At 57.4% G+C, this 23660-nt stretch overlaps 2 protein-coding genes across 2 annotated transcripts; both read right to left on the reverse strand.

Moving 5' to 3' along the window:
- Positions 1-1133: 1133 nt before the first annotated feature.
- LGALS7 (galectin 7) lies at positions 1134-2520 on the reverse strand. The gene is made up of 3 exons (XM_065421088.1): positions 2489-2520; positions 1836-2040; positions 1134-1310 (listed from the first exon to the last, which is right to left on the reverse strand). The coding sequence occupies exons 1-3, from the start codon at positions 2518-2520 to the stop codon at positions 1134-1136; spliced, it is 414 nt and encodes a 137-aa protein (XP_065277160.1).
- Positions 2521-13322: 10802 nt separating this feature from the next.
- LOC135893182 (galectin-4-like) lies at positions 13323-20515 on the reverse strand. Its single transcript, XM_065420980.1, has 10 exons — positions 20471-20515; positions 19085-19173; positions 17799-18003; positions 16945-17079; positions 16465-16494; positions 16006-16041; positions 15385-15414; positions 14941-15029; positions 14065-14230; positions 13323-13469 (listed from the first exon to the last, which is right to left on the reverse strand). Exons 1-10 carry the CDS (start codon positions 20513-20515, stop codon positions 13323-13325), a joined length of 972 nt encoding a protein of 323 aa, XP_065277052.1.
- Between the last annotated feature and the right edge of the window lie 3145 nt (positions 20516-23660).

Below are 23660 nucleotides of genomic sequence, written 5' to 3' on the forward strand. Positions count from 1 at the left end.
TCTGCATGGGGGAGGCTTCCCAACACCCTAACCCCCCCACCCCAAAAAACCACCTTCTCCCACCCACACCAACACCCTCCAGGTTCACTCCCAGGCTCCTTCCCTCCCCCTCAGCTCCTCCATTACCCCGACTCTCCCAAGCCTTTGCGCTGCTTCTGACAGGTGGAGGAAATGACTTACTCAACGTTCTGTTTTAATCTGCCTAGTCAGGAATCCAGCTGTCAAAGAATATTACCAGAATCTTTTTTTTCCTGCTCAGTATAGTTACAGACACGCTTGCTGACAGCTACTTTGAAATAAATTACCAAACTAATTGCAACTGGCATGATCATATTGTGTTATTCTGACAAATAAAATATGCAGAATTTTCAAATTATTGTGTGCAGAGTTTTTAATTACAGGTTTCAGAGTAGCAGCCGTGTTAGTCTGTATCCGCAAAAATAACAGGAGTACTTGTGGCACCTTAGAGACTAACAAATTTATTAGAGCATAAGCTTTCGTGGGCTACAACCCAAGGTAACGCCCCTGCACCTCCAAGGGACCACCTTAGTCACTGATACACCCAGCGATGCTCACGCTGAGGCTGCTAGAGACCGTGAGTTCAATCCCAGCTCTGCTCAAAGCTTCCCGGATGGCCTCGGGCAAGTCATGTAGGGCCAAACCTTCACAAGAGCCCGACTCAGCACCCAGAAGCGAGGCCGGACTTCCAAGCTCCCATGGCAACCCTGCCAGACTCTCCAGCGGCTTTGGCACCAAATCTCTGCCTGACTTAGAGGCCTACGCGGGAGCTGGGCTGTGTGGGGAATCTGACCTCCAGCAGGGTGCTAAGCCTGGGAAGATGTGGCTGCTGTTTACCCCGGGAAGGTTTTCCGATGGCGCCTAGTGAAAGTCACTGAGCAGCTGACTCCTATGTGTGCTGTTGATAATCTCCCCGCTCTGTACAGCGTGGAGCACAGTCCCTCCTTCTCCCGCGGGCGGTGAGAATCAACCCACACATGGGGCTCAGGGACTGCGGAGATCAGACCCTCACCACGGTGGCTTCCTGCACATTGTCCAGCTCAGCGACCTCGGTGTTCGCCGCCTTCTTGAGGGCGGGTCCGTGGGGGCGGTGCCGGGACCAAAGGCTGCGCTGTCTAATACATGCGGGAGGCTCCCCAACCGGGCACCGCTGTGAGGCGGTTCCAGTAACTGCCGCCCCCTTCCCAGCTGATGGCCTCCAGCTTCACGTCGCCGTGCACCTCCAGGAAGCGCACGTGCTCCGGCGGGAGGCGGTGCCGGAACGCGTAGTGATGACGCTCGTTCACTGTCACCTGGAAGGGAACGGGCAGCGTCAGACGAGCGGGCAGAGGCCCCAGCCCACTGGACTGGGACTAGGGTGACCAGACAGCAAGTGTGAAAAATCGGGACAGGGGGTGGGTGGGTAATAGGACTGTCCCTATAAAATCGGGACATCTGGTCACCCTAACTGGGACGTCCTTCCAGGGCAGCAGGGGCTGGGCCGGGGCCTACATCTGGGGCTCGTTGGACGTTTGCAAACTGGGGCCAGTTCCCCAGAGGGTCCAGCAACGAGAGGAGCGTGGCTCACGTCCCACTGAGCCCACGCTCCCCCTGGGTGCAATGCAGGCGGGGAAGGTTCGGTCCAATGAGCCGGGAGCTTTGCCTACCATAAGGGGACAGTTCACTGCACTACGCCCCGCATGGACGAACCCCGGGTTGTGACGTTGCAGCTTTCTCTGATCCAGCTGGACGCAGTCCGGCCCCTCCCGATGGCCGAAGTAGGGCGTCCCCCAGTGTCCTGATAGAGAAGGGGCGTCCCCTCCCCAAGCCCTACCTACCTCGTACGCCTTGGCGGTGGTGGTGAACGTCAGCGTGAAGCTCTTCCCTTTGCGGAGGGGGCTGTTTTCCTCCCGCTCCTCCTGGCCCCACTTTCTCTCCACCAAGCTGTTGAAGACGATGTGGGGGGCGCCCTCAAAGCGGGGGTTGAAGAGCAAGGCCACGTTGGCCCCTTCGTACTGACCGTAGAGGAACGTTACCCGGAAGCTGGAGTGGAGACGGCACTGGCTGAGCCTGGAGCCAGCTTCAGGGACCGCGCTCCCGGCCCAGGGTCGGGCATTAGGGATCCTCTCGCCTGCTTGTAGGGCCCCGTGACCTGAGCAGCTGTGACCAACCCTGGCCCTGGCGCACCTTGGTTTTGCAAAGAGCCCGGTGGCTGGAGACTGAGCTGGGGACGAGCGCCAGGAAGGGAAACCCGGGGCGCCTCTCCTTCCAGCCAGGTTGCTCCCATCTGCTCTGGGTGGGGTGATCTAGCCCGAGTGTGGGGAGAGGTGCTGTCTCTGGGGCATGCACGGTGGGGCGGGCGGGGGTGCACAGATAGGGAGCTCACACTGCAGCGGAGGGCTGAGGGCGTCTCGCTGCCTTGCGGGGGCATCCCCTCGCCCTACCCGGGAACGAAGGGGAAGCCCCGTGTACGGACGTGCTGGTCACTCACCCTGCGCTCGTCTCCGGCACCGTGCCTGTCATCTTCACCCACGTGTGTGGACGGAGTCCTCCCGGGATGGCAGTGCTGTACGGGACGGTCTGAGAGACAGAAACTGCTGGGTGAGTGCCACGCCCGGGCCGGGAGGGACCAGGCCCCTGGGGAGAGAGAGCTGGGGATGTGCAGCCATCCCTCCTCGTGTCCCCTCCTTCTCTCTCTCTTTGGACCGGCCCGTCTCCCGGGGCAGAGGGGTGCTGTCCCCCCATCACAGCCACTCTCGTCCAGCCGGCTGCACGCTGCACACCCTCCCCAGGGATAGCCCCCGGGGAGAGACCCCCAGCCTCGCCCCATCCGGGCACTGCCTAGCACCAGTTCCAGGAACGCACTCTGCAGAAGGAGCAACCCCTTGGGTTGAACTGAAGGAGCCTGCGTTTGGGGCCGTCAGATCATTTTCTAGGGGAGCTTCTGTGGGTATGTGTGTGAGGAGATGGTTCTGTGTGTGGGGGAGGATTGGGGGGAGCTCTGTGTGTGTGTGTGTGTAGAGGATTGTGGGGGGGGGTCTGTGTGTGTGTGTAGGGGACTGTGGGGGGGTGTCGGTGTGTGGGGCAGGGATTTTGTGTGTGTGTGTGTGTGTATGTGTAAAGGATTGTGTGTGTGTGTGGACTGTGTGTGGGGGGGTCTGTGTGTGTGTGTAAAGGATTGTGTGTGGGGGGTCTGTGTGTGGGGGGTCTCTGTGTGTGTGTAAAGGATTGTGTGTGGGGGGGTCTGTGTGTGTGTAAAGGATTGTGTGTGGGGGTCTGTGTGTGGAGGAGATTGTGGTGTGTGTGTGTGAGTGTGTGTGTGTGTAGTGTGTGTGTGGGTCTGTATGTGCACGTGCCCCTCTGGGTGTTGGAAAAGGCGGTGTCCATAAGTGGCTGCCTCTGTCTGCAGGCCTACGTGTCTCTACATGTATAACCAGACACAAAACTACTCTGTGCTAATCCCAAACCCCAGTGCAGCTGCTCCGGCTGTGACACCCTCTGATCTAACCGCTCCGCCACCACCCCGGCTCCACATTACCGAGCCAATTCACTTCCCATTCCCCACTTGCCAGCCACCCAGTGCCCAGCTGCTGAAGCCCCTGGCACGTCCAGGGAGAAAGCCGCCCGGCCCCTGGGCACGTCCCAGATCTGCCCTGGGATGCCCTGCTCGCACTCTGTCGCTCCTTGCTGGTTCTTCGCGTCGCTTGATTTCCCATCTCGGGTATGGGGCAGCAGCAGGAGAGGAAAAGGCGACTCAAGGGAACCAGGAACTCACCGGCCTGTCCGGAATTAGGGCCATTGCTGCTGTTACCATCCACCCTCCGCAGTGCCGGGGATGGAGAGCCCAGGTTAGAGGCAGCACCTTATATACGGTGCTGGGCCGGCCCCGGAGAGGTGGGGCTGGTCCTTCCCGGAAGCGTTGTCTTGCCTGCACGTTCTGCCCGTGCCCCGGGATTGTGTCAGAGATCTCTGTATTGGTGTGACCAAAAACGTTGTCATGCGCTGGCATTTGTCAGCTTGGACTCAGCACCGCCTGAGCGTGTGTCATAGCCCCTGCATTGCTAGCAGTGGGTGGGGGGTTTTACAGGGGAATTTGCATACTATGTGTTTGTTCTGGCTGAACGATGTGTTTGTTTTGGCCAAATTTTGCTAAGCATGAGTTATAACAAAGGCCTGTCTCTCTGCTGGAAAAATGAGAAGTATTTAATTCCGGATGGGAAGGAAATCTTGCAAGTTCCTGTTCTTGGCCTCTAGGGTATAAGTGGGTTTCAGCCCGTGGTCCATGGACCCCTGAGGTTTGCAGACTGCGTCTAAGATTTCCACCTCCATTTGAAATTTGTTAGGGGTTTGCAAATGACAAAAAGGTAGAAAACCCCTGATGTTAGGTACAGATCCAAGGTTAAAACGTTGTATGTTGTTTTTTAATGGTTGGGACAGTATAGCTCGGAAACGCTTTCTTTCTGTTCTCCTTGTATTTCATTTTAATCCTCTGATGAAATATTATTTTGCTAAAGCTGCGTCTTAGAGGAAAGGAGAAAGGGACTTGGGGGGACATGTGTCTTCAGATACCAGGGCTGGAGGGGGCCGTTTTAATCTCTCACCTCCATGCAGTCACAGAAGTAGAGCTTGGCTTCTGAAACTTTTTATTGTTTTTTTTTTTTACTGTAAAACTCCTGTCTTGTAAATGATGGGGATTATTATCTTGCCCCCAAAACCTTCATACTTTACTAATGAGAGCCTGTGAACAGGTGTTACGGGGCTTAGCTTAAAAGGCCTCTTTACAGCTAAAGCCAATAGGTGCTAATTACTAATCAATAGAAAAGGCCCTGAAGAAATACGTTACTTTGAGCACATGGAATAAGGGCAATTGGTATCAAAGTTAGGCATTGGATCTGTCTAGCATTTTTTAAAGACAAACGGTGACGTTGTTATGTAGAAAGAGGAAGGTTGGTTCCTGGGAGGGAATTAAAAAGTAACCAGGCTGTCTGCGAAACTAACCCTGCTTTTGTAAACAGCCTGATAAAGCTATTGACGGGCATGCGCCTTTTGATTGGTGTTTTAGCTCAACTTGACATTTTAATACGCTTCAGTAAAGTTCAGAGCGACTCAGGAAAAGAGGGGGGAATTCAGTCTGAACGGATACATCACTAACATGTTGTGCTCCGGTTGAGTCCAGGAAGTGTGATGGATTTTAATAGTTTATGACATTTGATTTCCCAAGAAGCGCCATGGTTAAAGAACTGGTCAGCCAAGGGGCCAAAGGGGATTTCTGCCATTTGGCCAGTAACAGTCTGTGGAGAATCAGCCTTTTTTCCCTTTCTTGCTGTTTTACAACTTTCTTGAGATTGCAGAGCCACTGGCCATTATCTTTGAAAACTCCTGGCGATTGGGGGAGGTCCCGGATGACTGGAAAAAGGCTAATGTAGTGCCCATCTTTAAAAAAGGGAAGAAGGATCCGGGGAACTACAGACCGGTCAGCCTCACCTCAGTCCCTGGAAAAATCATGGAGCAGGTCCTCAAGGAATCCATTTTGAAGCACTTGGAGGAGAGGAAGGTGATCAGGAAAAGTCAACATGGATTCACCAAGGGCAAGTCATGCCTGACCAACCTGATTGCCTTCTATGATGAGATAACTGGCTCTGTGGATATGGGGAAAGTGGTGGACGTGATATATCTTGACTTTAGCAAAGCTTTTGATACGGTCTCTCACAGTATTCTTGCCAGCAAGTTAAAAAAGTATGGATTGGATGAATGTACTGTAACATGGATAGAAAGCTGGATAGATTGTCGGGCTCAATGGGTAGTGATCAACGGCTCCATGTCTAGTTGGCAGCCGGTATCAAGCGGAGTGCCCCAGGGGTTGGTCCTGGGGCCAGTTTTGTTCAACATCTTCATTAATGATCTGGATGATGGGATGAATTGCACCCTCAGCTAGTTCATGGATGACACTAAACTGGGGGAAGAGGTAGATACGCTGGAGGGTAGGGATAGGGTCCAGAGTGACCTAGACAAATTGGAGGATTGGTCCAAAAGAAACCTGATGAGGTTCAACAAGGACAAGTGCAGAGTCCTGCACTTAGGACAGAAGAATCCCATTCACTGTTACAGACTAGGGACCGACTGGCTAAGCGGCAGTTCTGCAGAAAAGGACCTGGGGATTACAGTGGACGAGAAGCTGGATATGAGTCAGCAGTGTGCTTGTGGGGGAGAAGGCTGGTATTCTATGATTCCATGATCATCTCTGAAAAGTCCCCTCCAGTATGGAGCTAGCTCTATCGTTATAGTTTCTCTCTCTCTCTCTAATACCACTGGTCTACAATTTTTGAGAAGTCGTCTGCTTCAGAGATAAAATGTGCTATTTATTATGTATTTTGATGTGCTGAATTCAAATATGACAATTAAAACAACTGATTGGCTACTGTTTCTAAGATATTTAAGTTTTTACATTTTATGTCTATGTATATTGTGTAGATAGTAGAGTTTTAATCATAAATTGTAAACCTAGGTCTTCTCATGTGTTTATGGTTGCTTTACATGATAATATTTCACCTGTCCTGTTTATGTAACACTTTAAAAATCAGCAAAAGGGTTATATAAATAAAATTTATTATGAAACAAGGCAAAAAACTATTATGTACCTAGTTTAGTCCTATTCAGTGTCTACTCGGCGCTTCTTGGCTTGTCTCTTGTATTCATTAAATGGAGCATCTCTTGTCACTGTCCAGCAATAGTCTGCAAGCATTGATGGGCTCCATTTGCCCTGATAGCATTTCTCCATTGTTGCAATGTGCTGGTGAAATCGCTCGCCGTGCTCGTCGCTCACTGCTCCGCAGTTTGGTGGAAAAAAATCTAGATGAGAGTGCAAAAAATGTATCTTTAGCGACATGTTGCAACCAAGGCTTTTGTATGCCTTGAGGAGGTCCACCAACAACCTGTAGTTGTCTGCCTTGTTGTTTCCAAGAAAATTTATTGCCACTAACTGGAAGACTTTCCATGCCGCCTTTTCCTTGCCACGCAGTGCATGGTCACTCGAAGAAGTTCACGAATCTGAGGACCAACAAAGACACCTTCCTTTATCTTAGCTTCACTTAACCTTGGAAATTTTCCACGGAGGTACTTGAAAGCTGCTTGTGTTTTGTCAATGGCCTTGACAAAGTTCTTCATCAGACCCAGCTTGATGTGTAAGGGTGGTAACAAAATCTTCCTTGATTCAACAAGTGGTGGATGCTGAACACTTTTCCTCCCAGGCTCCAATGACTGTCGGAGTGGCCAATCTTTCTTGATGTAGTGGGAATCTCTTGCACGACTATCCCATTCGCAGAGAAAACAGCAGTACTTTGTGTATCCAGTCTGCAGACCAAACAAGAGAGCAACAACCTTCAAATCGCCACAAAGCTGCCACTGATGTTGGTCATAGTTTATGCACCTCAAAAGTTGTTTCATGTTGTCATAGGTTTCCTTCATATGGACTGCATGACCAACTGGAATTGATGGCAAAACATTGCCATTATGCAGTAAAACAGCTTTAAGACTCGTCTTCGATGAATCAATGAACAGTCTCCACTCATCTGGATCGTGAACGATGTTGAGGGCTGCCATCACACCACCGATGTTGTTGCAGGCTACAAGATCACCTTCCATGAAGAAGAATGGGACAAGATCCTTTTGACGGTCACGGAACATGGAAACCCTAACATCACCTGCCAGGAGATTCCACTGCTGTAGTCTGGAGCCCAACAGCTCTGCCTTACTCTTGAGTAGTTCCAAATCTCTGACAAGGTCATTCAGTTCACCTTGTGTTATGAGGTGTGGTTCAGAGGAGGAGGATGGGAGAAAATGTGGGTCCTGTGACATTGATGGTTCAGGACCAGAAGTTTCATCCTCTTCCTCTTCCTTGTCTGACTCAAGTGAGAATGATTCTGGTGCATCAGGAACCGGCAGTCCTTCTCTGTGGGGTACTGGGCGTATAGCTGATGGAATGTTTGGATAATGCACAGTCCACTTTTTCTTCTTTGACTCACCTTTCCCAACTGGAGGCACCATGCAGAAGTAACAATTGCTGGTATGATCTGTTGGCTCTCTCCAAATCATTGGCACTGCAAAAGGCATAGATTTCCTTTTCCTGTTCAACCACTGGCGAAGATTTGTTGCACAAGTGTTGCAGCATATGTGTGGGGCCCACCTCTTGTCCTGATCTCCAATTTTGCAGCCAAAATAAAGGTGATAGGCTTTCTTAACCATAGTGGTTATACTGCGCTTTTGTGATGCAAAAGTCACTTCACCACAAACATAGCAGAAGTTATCTGCACTGTTCACACAAGCACGAGGCATCTCTGCTCACTTTGGCTAAACTGAAATGTGTCCCTTTGCAAAATCAAACACTGACAAATAAGAGAGCATGACACTGTATGATTTCTAGAGCTGATATAGGGCAATTTGTTCAGCAGAGTGATGTAAGCTTCGTTATGATTGCATCATCCATGACTTCTAGGAAGAACATGATGCAATTCATATCATGTATGACGCAATCCCAGCTTCAGATTGCATCATTCATTGTTTTGCCTAAAAAGCAAGTACTGTCCAAACCCAGTCATAGATTTATTCATAGATCCAATCAAAGATGTATTTTAGTCATTTCTGGTTTAAATTGAGATCCCTTCCCTTTATAACTCACTTATCCTCCGCCATTCCCAAGTCAAGGGTCGTATATACTGACCCAATAGCATATCTTGAAAACTAGAGCCAATCAACAATTTTAAGCATCATTTTCGTTCTCAGTGACCCAGAATTAGTAAAGTTTGACTACATTTATTTCAGAAGCATTTTGGCTGTAGAGCAGTGTACTTTGTGACTTTTGTGTAGTTGTTTGATCAGCTTTATTTAGCAATGTATTAATTGCATGACGTGTCTCTTTCTAGAAAGGCGTGGTTATATAGCTGTATGAATAGTTCACCTTGATTCCTCTGTCATGAATAAATTGTACAAGTATTTAATGACTTTATTTAGCCATCCTCCTTGGCATGCCCGTTATTTGGTCAGAGTACGGTCATTACGGTTAACGATTCTCCATTGTCCCTTGTCTGTTAGGGGCTTCAGCCCGTGTCTGCAAATGGTGGAGTCCATAGCCACATCAAGTTACTCCATGAGGGGATGATCATAGAATCACAGAATATCAGGGTTGGAAGGGACCTCAGGAGGTCATCTAGTCCAACCCCCTGCTCATAGCAGGACCAATTCCCAACTAAATCATCCCAACCAGGACTCTGTCAAGCCTGACCTTAAAAACCTCTAAGGAAGGAGATTCCACCACCTCCCTAGGTAACCCATTCCAGTGCTTCACCACCCTCCTAGTGAAATAGTGTTTCCTAATATCCAACCTAGACCTCCCCCGCTGCAACTTGAGACCATTACTCCTTGTTCTGTCATCTGCCACCACTGAGAACAGCCCAGCTCCATCCTCTTTGGAACCCCCCTTCAGGTAGGTGAAAGCAGCTATCAAATCCCCCCTCACTCTTCTCTTCTGCAGACTAAACAATCCCAGTTCCCTCAGCCTCTCCTCGTAAGTCATGTGCTCCAGCCCCCTCATCATTTTGTTGATTTCATATAACAACTTTGTGACATCAATAGAGACACACTCCTCAAGCCGTCACCGGCAGCGGTGGGAGGTGATGGGCGGGGGCGGCCTGTGGAGATTTCAGTGGAGGAAAGAGAGAAAGTCGGGAGAAGGGAAGACTCAGCAGTGGAGAGGGGCCCAGTCGGCCAGAGGAGTGGGAAGATCGGTCAGTATCCAAAGGGACAAGATGTTAATTAACAACCAAACTGCTCAAAGGCGACGCTCCTGGAGACGTTGGCCGTGTCTGTTATCAAATGGGCACTAGTGGGCACCCGTGTGTTGGCTGACACGTGAAGAGGCCCAAATCAGGGATCTCCTAACAGGCCTGATGGGCCCAATTCTCAGTCACGCTCAGGTGCAGTGACTATTCTCTGCCCCCCCCCCCATGGGCCCATAGGGGGCAGATTGGGGGCGTGGCCACCTCCCCCATCCTCACCTCGAGTGCAGGCTGGGGAAACTGGTGATGTTTCGGTCTGTCTGTCTGCCGTATCTCCCTGGGCCACCCTCTCCACTCAAGTCCAGCAACCTGAGCTCCAGGGGTGTTGCCGTGTGTGTGTCTCCCCCACAGGGGGGGTCCCCTGCTCCTTCACATGGCACATGCGGGGCCTGATTGGCAGAGATCCCACTCCCTAGACCAGCGGGACGTGCCGGTACCAAATCCCCTCTCGGGATCTTCTAGTCATAACCCTCATCCCCCGGCTATCCCTGGCTCAGTCCCCTGGTGTGGTGAGGCGGGACACCTCCTCCAGAGCTCTGTGGAGAGGGCGAATCACCCTCATGCCGCAGGGCCTGATTTCCAGGGGCAGCGTCAGAGCTCAGCGTCCGCACGGGGCGGGGAGGGCCGGCTGTTCGGATCATGTCACATGCCCGCTGAGTCCTGGGAACCGGCCTTTGCTAAGAATTTCAGGGACCTGCCCAGACATCCTCAAGTGTCTTCTGCCCCTCAGGACGCAGGGTCAAAAAGCCCCCCGGACGTGACTGCGGCTTGCAAGCCAGATTTTCGAGGCTGGAGGTTGGGGACGGCTTCTGGTGGGGGGAGTTTGTGCTGGACATTTCCTGATACCCTTTGGACGGAGTTGCTCAGGGCTGGGCGTGGGTATGAATGGGACCCTCCCTCACCCTGCAAAATGACTCCCAGGGTACTCGGGTACCACGGGGGATAAATCTCTGCAGAGCCCAGCAGCCCTGGGCCCCAGCCCTGCAGCAGGCAGGGCGCGCCGGCCGTCAGCGGAAATGCACGGTCCCATGCCAATTATTTAATATGCTAATGAGTGTTAATTTGCATGTAAGGGGTGAAGCTGCCCAGATCTTGTCAGCCCGCTATGCCAGCTCCATCTTGAGCCAGCCCGATGCGCTCCAGTGGCAGGGCGGTTTATGGCAGACCCAAGACTGACGTGGTTAAGGGGGTTGGTTTGCTGACCCGCCGCCCTCCAGCGGCCTGCGCCCCAACACGTGCGACCCCCTCCCGTCTCCAGCAGCTGGGGTGCAACAGGCAGCAAGGAGGAAGCTGGGGGAGGCGGCGCATGGGGCAGGTTCTGGTACTGGGTGGGGCAGGCCAGGGGGACTGGGGTTGGCAGGTGGTGGGAAGAGTGTGGTGGGGCTGAAGGCTGCCCCGAGCCCTGCCCTACTAACCCCACAAGAGAACTACATTCCCGCCTGTGAGCGTCGGCTGCAAGATGGAGCTTAGACTCTGGATTCCTGCTGGTCCTGCCTCGGTGTCTGGGCAGCAGCCAGCAAAGGGTTAAGATGAAAAAACCCAAGAGGCAGCATGGGCGGAAGGAATAGGGCAAAGGTTGGGTGCCAGGACTCCTGGGTTCTATTCCCAGCTTGGGGAGGGGAGTGGGGTCTAGTGGTTAGAGCAGGGGGGCTGGGTGCCAGGACTCCTGGGTTCTATTCCCAGCTCTGGGAGGGGAGTGGGGTCTAGTGGTTAGAGCAGGGGGGCTGGGAGCCAGAACTCCTGGGTTCTATCCCAGCTTGGGGAGGGGAGTGGGGTCTAGTGATTAGAGCAGGGTGGGGCTGGGAGCTAGGACTCCTGGGTTCTATCCCAGCTCTGGGAGGGGAGTGGGGTCTAGTTAGGGTGACCAGATGTCCCAATTTGATAGGGATAGTCCCAATATTTGGGGCTTTGTCTAATATAGGCACCTATTACCCCCCACCCTCTGTCCCAATTTTTCACACTTGCTGTCTCGTCACCCTAGGTCTAGTAGTTAGAGCAGGGGGGGCTGGAAGCCAGGATTCCTGGGTTCTATGCCCAGCTCTGGGAGGGGAGTGGGATCTAGTGGTTAGAGCAGGGGGACTGGGAGCCAGGACTCCTGGGTTCTCTCCCCAGCTCTGGGAGGGGAGCGGGATCTAGTGGTTAGAGCAGGGGGACTGGGAGCCAGGACTCCTGGGTTCTATGCCCAGCTCTGGGAGGGGAGCGGGATCTAGTGGTTAGAGCAGGGGGGCTGGGAGCCAGGACTCCTGGGTTCTATCCCAGCTCTGGGAGGGAAGAGGGGTCTAGTAGTTAGAAATGGGGGAGGCTGGGAGCCAGGACTCCTGGGTTCTAACGATGGTTTTGCCATTGACTCCCTGTGTAACCTTGCCCAAGTCCCTTCCCGGCTCCGAGCTGGAGGTGGAGGATCCTGCCCCAGCTGCTGGGGGCGGGGGGGGATGTGGCTTGAGCAGGCAGATTGCCCGGTGCTCAGAAAGTGCCAGTGAGCTCCCGAGTGATTGGGCCAAGCCAAGGTAAGAACCAAGTACAACCAGCCCAGCTCCCTTCCCTGCCCCCACCCTGGCCTCCTGACGAGCTGATGGGGCCCAGCTGCCGGCAGCTCCCCAGAGCTCAGCCCCTTGCTGCTCCCAGGAGCTGAGTGTTGGGCCCCAGAGCTGCAGCAACCTGGGGGGGACTTTTGGTCTGTGCTCCCAGTGGAGCAGAACGTCACCCCCCCCCCCATGGAGGGAGGAGACCCCGTTGGACGGGCACGTTGGCGGACCCCGGCTGGGAACGGGTCTGCTCAGCTCCTGAGAAGCGCCGCAGAGCAGGCGGTGAGTGGAGGCCGCAGGCTCCTCAAATGGGGGGCGGGAGCAGGGGACCCTTCCCCTGGGCGGCCCTCGTTCTGTTTCTAACCCCGATGGTTTGGTGCAGCCCGACCCGTTCCAAAGGCGAAGCGCGGGGGAGGCACGTGGAGCCCAGGCCGGGGGCGAGTGGGGAGAGCCAGGTGGGCTGGGCGGGCTGTGGGGACAGTGAGGTTGCCGGCTGGGGAATGGGGTTTGTAGGGCTTGGCTGTAGGGTGGCTCAGGTCAGCTGGGCAGGGAGTGAGCAGGTCGGGGGCTTCTGGTGAGGGTGGCTGTGGGGCATGGGGGGGGGTCCTGGTACCGGAGGAGGGGTCAGGGGGGAGACTGGGAGGCTTAATTTGGTGGTGTTTGCCAGGCTCTGAGTGGGAGGGGTCAGAGGGTCATTATAACATCTCTAGGCCATCACAACCATCCCTGCGTGGGCCTCAAACTCAGCTCCAGCTGGAGGAGAGTCCCCAGCAGCTGTGAACGGGGGGGGCTCTATGACACACAGGGGAGCGGCTCCGAGTCCACCCAGCAGCGGGCGGCGTGGGGAGGGGAAGGCAGGCCAACGGCAGCATCGTTGCGAGAAGCAGAGTAGTTTATTGGGTCTGCGATGCCGGCCAGAGGCGGGGGGCAGCATTGTGTGTCCCTCCCCCGCTGGGCGGTGGGGCCGGGCTCAGAACTGGACGTAGGACAGGACCACATCGCCGTTGATCTCCAGCGTGTCGATCCGCTGGAACTCGCGGAAACGGTGGTTGTAGTCGAAGAGCGGCTGCCCGTTGGCAAAGACCTTGAAACGTCCGTTCCCGCAGCGGATGGAGAGCTGGGGGGGGGGGAGAGCGGCCGTGATAGGGACCCACCTGGGACAGCCGCAAAGGAGCTGACCCCTTATGGGACCAGGCAGGCAGCATGGCCTAGTGGAGACCGTGCTGCCAGAGAATCCCCATTAGCTGCTAACTGTATAGGGGCTATGACACACAGACACGCAGTTCTGATGCCATCCAGCAGAGGGTGCGCGCGCTCTCTCTCTCTCTGTGCTCTAGAAGACCCTGAGCTTGAGCTAAAGGAGAATCCCCATTAACTGTTAGCAGTATAGGGCATATGATACATAGATGAGCAGTTCGGATTCCATCCAGCAGAGGGCAGCAGTACCTATTACACACACATACCCCTACCTCCCCCTCCTCTTCCAAATGCCCCAGGACTTAAGTTAACGGAGAATACCCATTAGCTGCTTGCTCCTATACAGCTATGACACACAGACTTGCAGTTCTTATGCCATCCAGCAGAGGGCAGCAGACTGCATGAGCACGCGCACACACACTGCTCCAGAAGACCCTGGGCGTGAACTAAGGGAGAATCCCCATTAGCTGCTAGCGGTATAGGGCGTATGCCACACAGATGAGCAGTTTACTCACCTCGAAGTACTGGCCAGGCTGGAAGGGGTTGTGAGGCAGCTCCCGCTCCTCCGAGCCCCACTTCCCGTTCAGGAGGCTGTTCCTGATCACGCTCTTCTCGTTCAGGCGAGGGTTAATGTGCAGGGCGATATCCTTGGAGTAGCCCATCTTGAAGTTGATGCAGAAGCTGGGGAGGCAAAGAACCAGTGAGGCTGGGGGGAGTGCATGTGTGGGGGTCATCTGCTCTTGAGGGGGGTGTGGCTTTGGGGGAGGGGGGCAGGGCTGGACACACAATCCTGTAGCCAGATACACCGGGCCGTTGCACTTTGATGGGAGAAGCCCAGTCTGTGCTAAAGCATGGCCTAAGGGTTGGAGCACAGGGCTGGGAGCCAGGACTAGCCCCAGCTCTGGGAGGGGCGTAGGGTCTAGTGGTTAGAGCGCGGGGGGCGGGGGAGCTGGGAGCCAAGACTCCTGGGTTTGCTCCCCACCTTTGGGAGGGGAATGGGGTCTGGTGGTTAGAGCAGGGGGGGCTGGGAGCCGGGACTCCTGGCTTCTATCCCCAGCTCTGGGAGGGGAGTGGGGTCTAGTGGTTGGAGCAGGGGGGGCTGGGAGCCAGGACTCGTGGGTTCTCTCCCCATCTCTGGGAGGGGAGTGGGGTCTAGTGGTTAGAGCGGGGGCAGGGACTGGGAGCCGGGACTCCTGGGTTCTCTCCCCAGCTCTGGGAGGGGAGTGGGGTCTAGTGGTTAGAGCGGGGGCAGGGGCTGGGAGCCAGGACTCCTGGGTTCTCTCCCCAGCTCTATGCTGATTCACCATGAAACCAGGGGGGAGGGGGCAAGTCACTTCCCCCCTGCTGGTGCCTCAGTTTCCCCTGCTGAAGACCGTGCCATGGCTGCATACCTCTTAGCGCCCTGCGGGACTAATCCTTTCACCACCACTGTCTTCTTGGACGTCAGCCCGCCTGGGAAGTTAGCCACATAGGGGACTTGCTGCAAGAGAACGGAGACCCCCGGCTAGAACGGTCTTGTCCAGTACTGGGGTGAGGAGCGTCTCAGATGTGTTGCAGGGAGGGGGCTCAGTAGGGGGCGCTCTCCCCACACAGTCAGTGCTGACCCCAGTGTGGCACTAGGGGGCGCTGTGCTGCAGGGAACGGGGCAGAGGCGGTGGGGGGGCGGGTTTCTTCCTGCTACCAGCTTTGTTCAGCGTGGCTCTTGGCCACCTGGCACGTTCCACCCCAGAGGTGGCTGCACTCCGGGGCTGGGGGAAGAGTTGCGGGAGAAAGCGTAAGGTGGCTTCATTGCGGGAGCAAAAGGGCAGAGCAAACCCCAAGGCTGCTGCGCTTACCGGGTGAAAGGAAGCGGGGCCAGCCATCATCTGTGGGGCAGAGAAATCCAGGAGTTATTAATCTGGCCAGCCGTGGTATGGACCAAACCTCCCTCCCTAAGGCCTTGGGGGTGTCTCTGCTCTGTCCCTCCGGCCCACAGAACTGGCCGTCACCTGATGGCTCCTCTCTAGTTTTCCAGAAAATATCTGGCCTTTCCTTAGCTAAAATCCTCCCCTAGCCCAGCAGTTTCCAGTTGGATACAGAATTCGCCTCCACTTCCTGTCTTAAACTGCTGTGTACAACTGCAATGCAGCTGTTAAACGGTAGCTGCACACCACCCCAGAGGTGGTCGCATCTCAGTGCTGGGTGAGGATTCCCTCTATAATCAGCTGCCACCTTCCATCCTAGAAGTGGCTGCATTTCAGTCATGGGGGACATGATCTCTGTATAAACAGCTGCTGTGCCATGCCCCAGTGGCGGCTGCATCTTGGCACTGGGTGACAGAGATCCCCATATAATCAGCTGTCACGTTCCACCCTAGAGGGGGCTGCATTTCAAGACTGGGGGATGTGATCGCTGTATAAGCAACCGCCCCGCCCCAGAGGTGGCTGCATCTCCTCCCCGGGCCCCAGTGTACTTACCGGCAGGCTTGTGGGTGGCATATTCGGCTGCATGCCCTGAGAGACGAAGACCATATAAGGGGGGTTACAGGGGCTGAGGTTGCAGGGTTGGAATTGCTCTCCTTCGAGAAGCCTGGGCGAGCTGAGGCTGTGGGTCTGATCCAGGGAGGAGTGGGGCCCGGGGTCCTGGCTAGAGGGTCTCTGCTCCCCAGGGGAAGTGGCTGCTAAGACAGAGGGAAGGTCCCTGTGTCTCTTCTGTGGGTGTGTGTGGGGGAAGGACCCCCTGCAGGACACCCCCCCCCCCCATGCCCTCTGGGCTCGTCACACTGCGGCAGGCGAGGGACTTCGCGGGGGCCCAGTGAAGCCCGGCTAGCTTGTGGGGTGGTGTGTAGCTGTGATAATGGAGTGGGTGCCCCTGAGTTGCCCACCCTGAGCTGGCATCTCCCCAGCCCCGGGCATGTGGGTCTCGTGGGTACTTACAAGCATCCCGGGCTGCGGGTAATACATCCCCTGCAGGACGGAAACAAGTGTGAGATTGGGCACAGAGAGGGGAGAGATATTGTCAAGCCCGGACTCCTGGGTTCTCTCCCCGGCTCTGGGAGGGGAGTGGGGTCTAGTGGTTAGAGCAGGGGGGCTGGGAGCCAGGACTCCTGGGTTCTATCCCCAGCTTGGGGAGGGGAGTGGGGTCTAGTGATGAGAGCAGGAGGGCTGGGAGCCAGGACTCCTGGATTCTGTCCCCAGCTCTGAGAGGGGAGGGGGGGTCTAGTGGTTAGAGTGGAAGGGCTGGGAGCCAGGACTCCTGGGTTCTGTCCCCAGCTCTCCTACCATCCAAGTTCTCAGCTTTTCCCCTGAACCAACCCATGCGCTCGCGATTTGGCTGCGGGGCCGGCGCTGTGCGTGAGCGTCCCAGTCCCACGTCTCCACCGCCCGCTCGTGCACTCCCACACCCCAGTCACTCACCCCGCCCCCCATCATGCCCCCTCCGATGACGTTGAGCGACTGCAGCTCGAGGTCCCCGTCCACGTCGACGACCTGCACGCGCTCGGGCGGGATGCGGTGCCGGAACTCGTAGCAGGGGGCCCCGTTCACCGTGATCTGGAGCGGGAGACAGGCAGCGTCAGGATCTGGCCCCCCTGCCCCACCCTTGCGGAGCAGAAGTGCCTCTCTGAGTGGGGAAGGGGAGACTTGATATCTTGGGGTTCACCCTGGCAATACGGGCAGGGGGAGATGGTTGCCAAGCAGACTCTGGGGATCAGCTGCCGATGTAGGAACTGGGGGAGGGTCTTTTCTCCCCAGCCCCTCTGGCTTCCTTCTGACCCCTGCTGGCAGGACCCAGCTCGCAGGCAGGGGGTGCCAGACTTGGGGGGTGGCAGGAAATTGGGGTTGAGGCCTTCTGGCCCCCCATGTTAGAGAGCAGGTGTTGGGATGTTTGGGGGGGGGAACAATTCCCCCTTTCAAAGCCCCTCACCCAGATGGGGGAAGAGAGGTGTCACCCCCCCACCCCTTTTCCCAGGCCATTGGGGAGCAGCCCCCAGCCCACTGGCCTGGAGCATTCAATTGCAGACGGGGTATCGTCCCCCCCATCTGCCCCCACCCTCTCGATCCAGTGGGGCCCACCCTCCCCATGGGTTTCTCCCCACCCCCCACATTTCCCCAGCCACAGATGGGGGATTCCCCCCCGCATGGCATATTATCCCTCTGCCCCCAATTCAGAATGTGGCCATCCACAGCCCCCCCCCATATCCCTTGTGGCCCCCCCTGCCCCCCCTGCCCCCCAATATCCCTCATGCCCCTCCCCCCCATATCCCACCTACCCGGTAGCCCTCGGGGGTGATGTTGAAGACCATCTCGAAGTGGTGCCCCTTGTGGAAGGGCATGTCACGCTTGTGCTCCTCCTTGGCCCACTTGCCCTGCTGGAAGCTGTTGAGGACGATCTTGTCCCCGCTGTCGAAACGGGGGTTGAAGTGCAGGGCGATGTCGGCCCCCTTCTCTGGGCCACAGGAGAAATTCACACGGAACCTGGGGTGGGGGTGCGGGTGCAGGGGGTGAGCGAGCTGCGGGGGGGCTGGGGTTGTTTGGCCCAGGCCCAGGCTGTGTTGGGGGGGGTGGGGGCGGGATCTGGTCCCTCACTATCAATACCTGCCGGGGGTGGGGGGGTAAAGGCCAGAGTGGGGAAATTGCAGCTGGAAATTCAGAAGGTTTCTAGCCATCTAGCGGCACCGCTGACCCCTCCTGGGTGGACTCCGGGCTGCTGGGCTGTGTGTCATAGGCCCTATACTGCGGAGGGCGGAGCGGGATTTTGTTCAAGGGCACAGAAGCGGGGGGGGGGCTGAGGAGCTCGCTTTCTTGTGAAGGAGGGATCCACACCTCCCCCCCGCGGGGGAGGGGCAGTCGCAGCAGGGAGGGGGTCCAGGGACCCCCTCCAAAGAGGAAATGGGGCGGTGTTGTGAGGCGAATGCCCCCAACCAGGGGCCGGTAGCCAGATCTAACTAGCCCGCAGCAGCTCTGAGCAGCGATCGGGCCTGGGAGTGACTTTCTGGAGTTGCCATGACACGGGAGGTGCTACACCTCTCCCCGCCCACTCCCCACCCCCATATCCCCTGGCGCAGGGGTGTGTCAGGTGTACATGCTGCGCTCCCTGGTGCAGATCTCCTTTCACCCCGTCCCTCCCCGTGCTCGGCCGGGAGCTCCGGGCCTTTGCCCCACATTCCCTCCCAGCACCCGGGGCTGCAGCTTCCCGTTTCTCTGTTTTAATGAGCCACAAGCCCAAGGTCGTCACCCTCGTTAAACATCCTGCGGTGCTTTATGCCGCGGCCTGGCCAAACTGGACCCATCTGCCTCCCGAGATCCCCTCTGCTGTGCTCCGTACTGCCTGCCCCAAACGCCTGTGCTGTGTGGCTGTTAAACGCCTGCCACCTTCCACCCCAGAGACGGCTGCATCTCAGCACTGGGGGAGAGATCCCTGTATAACCAGCCCCCGGGCCCCACCCCAGAGGCAGCTGCATTTCAGCACTGGGGGAGGGATCCCTCTTTAACCAGCCCCCGTGCCCCACATGAGCCCAGCTGTCCCCCTCTCCTCCCCCGCTGCCCGAAGTGTTACCTCTTGGTGTGATGGGGCACCATGCCCTGGACATAGATGGACATCCCGGGCCGCAGCCCCCCGGCGATGGGGGCGGCATGAGGGAGGGGCTGAGAGATGGGGAGAGAGAGAGAAGATGCTGAGGGGGGATTTGACCGGTGACACCCCCAACCCCGTAGACACACAGCGCTGGGTGCCAGTCCCCACCCCCTGCCCCCTTTAGCGATGCCAGGGGATTGCCCCGCTGCCCGCCAGCCTCGCCTCTCCCTGGTTTGCTCCCCTGGGGCTGGGATCTGACCAGAAGCCCTTCGGGAACCAGGCTGGGGAAACTGATCGCTTTGCAGGAGGAGTCTGGGGGGAGACACGGCCCCTTTAAGGTGCTCCTTGGCTGGCAGCATTCCCCTCCCCCCAACCACCTGGGGGGGGACACACACCCCAGCCTGCAACCTCTGCCTTTCCCAAGGCTGATTCTAGTTAGCGGGCGTCCGTACCACCCTTTGGGATCTTGGGGAAAGGAGCCGCCAGGGACCGGGTGTTAATTATTAATTGATCCCATTAATTGAGCTGGGTGGGACCGTCCAGGGCTCTGGCTGGGCTGGTATCGCTGGAGCCAGAAACACACAGGGGATCAGGCGGGGTTCGCACCCCCTGGCCTTCGCCCCATCCTAACCCCCCTCGCCCCTGGGTGCTTAGCCAGGTGCCTTCCAGAGCGGCTCCCCCAGGTCCCGGGGTAAAAGCCGGCTGGCTGGCGGGGACGGGATCTGAGCGGAGACGGCGTCCGCCGGCAGGCTGCGGGAATCTCTGTTTTTTGGTGAGCTGAGCAGCATTTCCCCAGGGGTGAGTCTAAGACGTTCCCACCCCAGCCCCCCACTGCAGCTCATCTGCCCCAGGATCCTCATCCCCACGGTGGCCGGAATGAACTCCAGCCCCTCTGTTTGTTTTTGCCTTGGCGGCATCGGATCTCGGGCAGGAACCGATGCCGGCTGCCCGTGCCTGCCAGCTGCTCTCTGTCGGCATCTCGGAGCGGGCTGTAAATTACACATCAGTTTGGGGGATCTTCGCATGGTGTAACTGACCCCCCAAGAGATGGGGCTGGCAAGAGTCCCAGTCGAGGGGTGTCTTCCCTGAGTGGGGGAGCAGAATCAGGCCCCTGCTCGCCGCCAGTCAGCCTGGGAACTTTCCAGCGTCGACAGCCAGGCGACACCGAGGCCCAGCCATGCATTACGGGGGCGGGGCAAGGGGGTCGGCTGGAGCTAGCCAAGGGGGAGGGCTGTCTTGCTGGATATCGGTAGCCACCGTCCATCCAGGGGCCAGCCAGGTGTAAACCTGCAGCGACACGGTTATTCAGGGGCGCAACTGCCATGGGTTTCAGCGCAATGCCCGGGTGTGTGGGTGTGTGACACTTACCGGGTTGTAGATGGGCTGGTAGCCAGGTGCAGGGACGTAGGCCATCGGGGCGTTGGGGGTCTCTGTGCAGCGAATGGGCAGGACGGGGCACAGGGAATGGAGCAAGCGGAGGGCAGGGGGTTTATAGGACTGGAGTGGGAGGCGGGGCAGCCGTGCCACTCGGCCGGCCTCCGCCCACTGGCCCAGGAGAGGTGTCGCCCCCCTGCCTGGCCGCACCCAGCTCAGTGGAAAATCCCCATTGCCAATGGAAATGGCAAAGCCAAATTGATGATGATCTAGTGGTTGAAGCTGGGGCGGGGGAGGGCTGGGAGGCAGGACTCCTGGGTCCTATTCCTAGTCTGGTAGGAGGTGGGGTACAGTGGGTTAGGGCGAAAGGGGGTGAGAGTCCGGACTCCTGGGTCCTATCCCTGGCTCTGGGAGGGGAGTGGGGACTAGTGGTTAAAGCAGGGTGGGGGCTGGAGCCAGGACTCCTGGGTTCTATTCTGGAGTTGCTCACCCCACAACTTGACTAGAGCAGAGACCCCGTCCAGTGTCACATGCGTTCTGTGACCACGGAGCTGGGCCAGTCAGTTTCCCTTCGAGCTCCCGGTGACATCCCCTTTGTGGTGGCTGGGCGCTGGGCCCCTGCAGAGTGGGGTGGGGACTAAATTCACACCCACAGCCTGCTCAGACCGCAGGAAAGGCGAGAGCGATGCTGGGCTGACCGGGACCCATCACGACAAATATCAAACAGGCCCGTAACATAGAACCTGCGTAATTACTGTTAGTGCCTGAACTGTACATCATCCAGAACCACAGGGAGTGGGGTCTAGTGGTTAGAGCAGGGGGGGGGCTGGGAGCCAGGATGCCTGGGTTCTCTCCCCAGCTCTGGGAGGGGAGTGGGGTCTAGTGGTTAGAGCAGGGGAGGCTGGGAGCCAGGACGCCTGGGTTCTCTCCCCAGCTCTGGGAGGGGAGTGGGGTCTAGTGGTTAGAGCGGGGGCGGGGGTGCGCTGGGAGCCAGGATGCCTGGGTTCTCTCCCCAGCTCTGGGAGGGGAGTGGGGTCTAGTGGTTAGAGCGGGGGGGGGCTGGGAGCCAGGACGCCTGGGTTCTCTCCCCAGCTCTGCCACAGTCCTTGCTCACAGATTTTCCATTGACCCAACCCCGGGGCTGACAGCTTAGATGTGGGGGGTGGCACTGGGCGGGGCTCTGCCATGTTCCCCCTTGGCTTAGGGGGTTGCCAACCTTCCAGGATTGTCCTGGACTCTCCAGGAATTAAACGATTCACCTTTAATGTCATGTGACCAGCCCTCCAGGAATACATCCATCCAAAATTGGCAGCCCTGCTTTGGGCCGATCCCTTTCCCTCTCCGTGCCCACGTTTCTCCTGCACCGTGAGAGCAGCTGATCCCAGAGGGCAGGGGCACCGGCAGCTTAGGACAGGCAAAGGGCTGGGCGCTGGGCGGCATGTCCAGCCAAAGGCGAGGGCCCAGCTATCATTGGAGCCAGCACATGGGTAGCGGGTGACCTGGATTGGATCTGGGGTGCTGGCACACGGCAGGGGATTTGGGTCTGGGGGAGCAGAGGGGACATGCTGTAGGAGACCTGGGGAGGGCTGGGCGTGGCTCCTCCCTGTGCCCTTTCCCCCAGGAGGTGCAGCTCTCCAGAGAGCCGTGCCCAGATGATAGATGGGTGCCGTCCCGGGGCTGTTTGCTGACAAGGGGAGCGTCCCTGCCTGACCGTGGGCGGCTGGCTCAGCACGGCAGAAAGCAAACAGTGGGCCCCATGGGCCGGTGCCTTTGGCCCAGCCATGGTGGGGGGTAGAGGGGGGGCAGCAGGCAGGGGAGGGACTAGCTGCCTCATTGCTAAGCATTGTGGCCGGGCCCCTCGACTCTGGTGCGGCCGCACCCTGTGCACGAGGGAGGCTGTGGCACCGGTGTTTCAGTCTGTGGTTACCAAGAGGCCAGATCCTGGGCGCTGCCTGCTCCCCCACGGAGCCAGTTCCCCGGAGTTGCGCTGGGATGGCAGGCTGAGCACAGGGCTGGGAGCCAGGAACCCCAGCCGTGCTGTGCCAGTTCCCTAGGGGGTGATGTTCTTACGGGCATTGGCACTGGTGTTATGGCAGCCCCTGGAGCCCACCCTTCCCACAATGGGGCTTCATTGGGCCGGGCGCCGCAAAGACCCAGAGTGAGAGGCGGGGGTCAGGTCTGGCGTTACGAGTGTAGTGCTTATTAGGTGTGTTACGGTAGCAGGTGAGATCTGGGCCCCATTGCGCTCCCCGTCTGAATAATTAGGGAAGGGGAGGGGAAACCGAGGCACCGAGAGACGTGACTTGCCCAAGGCACGAATAGAACCCAGGTGTCCGGACTCCCAGCGCTGCTGCCCTGCGGCCACTGGGGGGAGGAGGGGAGAAGACCAGGGCCCTGGGTCACTTCCCACTCCCAGCTCCTGCTGGAGCTGGGGCCGACCACGTTTAGCCCGTTCATGCAGGCTGGCACAGGTCAGAGTCTCTTCCACGGGCAAGGGCTGAGCCTTCCCCCCACCAGGGGCAGACGGGATGGTGCCGCTAAGCTGCATCACGCCAGCCCAGGCCTTGCCCACGCCCAAGGAAGTTTAGCCCCCGGTTGCATGGTGCCACCTTGGAAGGACCTCAGCTGTCCCCCAGGCAGTGAACCCAATAGCCTTTCACCTTCACTGCTGTTTGCTCAGCCTGGAGGATTGTGCCACGCAGCTCATTAAGTGGGCCAGAGGATAGGCCAACAGAGGTGGGGCGGTTGGAGGAGCCAGCGCCCCTTGGCTCCGTGCCCCATCCCCTCCCCACACAGAGCTCTCCCAGTAGTTGGATTTTATGGGCTGATTGCTACCCTCCCACTCAAGGTAATGAGCAATGTTCACAGCTGCCTAGGGCAGGGTAGGCGGGTGTGCCCGGGTCCTCGGAAGTGGAGTAGAAACGACAGCTTAGCGTGCTGGCGTCGTCTCTTACCCGCCTCGGCTACATCCGTGAGCGTGGGCGCCGAGAGAACGTTTTCAGCTGCAAAAATGCAGATTTGGCAACCACGGAACAGACGGGTCGGGGTGAAAAACCCCCCCACTCCCCACAAAATGCCGGTGAATCGCTTCGATTGGCCCCGTTTAAACCAAGCAAACCAGCCCCTCCTTCCCCTCCCCCCCCCGCACACTTTGAAAAGGAGGGGGAAAAAAAGCTCAGTATTT

The sequence above is a fragment of the Emys orbicularis genome, chromosome 21, assembly GCF_028017835.1.
Source record: "Emys orbicularis isolate rEmyOrb1 chromosome 21, rEmyOrb1.hap1, whole genome shotgun sequence".
In the NCBI taxonomy this organism is placed as follows: Eukaryota; Metazoa; Chordata; order Testudines; family Emydidae; genus Emys; species Emys orbicularis.

Excerpts from the sequence above, each read along its gene's own strand:
- LOC135893182 (XM_065420980.1), bottom strand. The coding sequence starts at position 20,515 with ATGGCCTACGTCCCTGCACCTGGCTACCAGCCCATCTACAACCCG. Across the intron at positions 18,004-19,084 it reads GTGCCCCATCACACCAAGAG|GTTCCGTGTGAATTTCTCCT; the intron begins GTAACACTTCGG and ends CCCCCACCCCAG. Across the intron at positions 17,080-17,798 it reads TCACCCCCGAGGGCTACCGG|ATCACGGTGAACGGGGCCCC; the intron begins GTAGGTGGGATA and ends CTCCCGCTCCAG.
- LGALS7 (XM_065421088.1), bottom strand. The coding sequence starts at position 2,520 with ATGACAGGCACGGTGCCGGAGACGAGCGCAGG. Across the intron at positions 2,041-2,488 it reads GTGCCGGAGACGAGCGCAGG|CTTCCGGGTAACGTTCCTCT; the intron begins GTGAGTGACCAG and ends TCTCCACTCCAG. Across the intron at positions 1,311-1,835 it reads CCACCGCCAAGGCGTACGAG|GTGACAGTGAACGAGCGTCA; the intron begins GTAGGTAGGGCT and ends GTTCCCTTCCAG.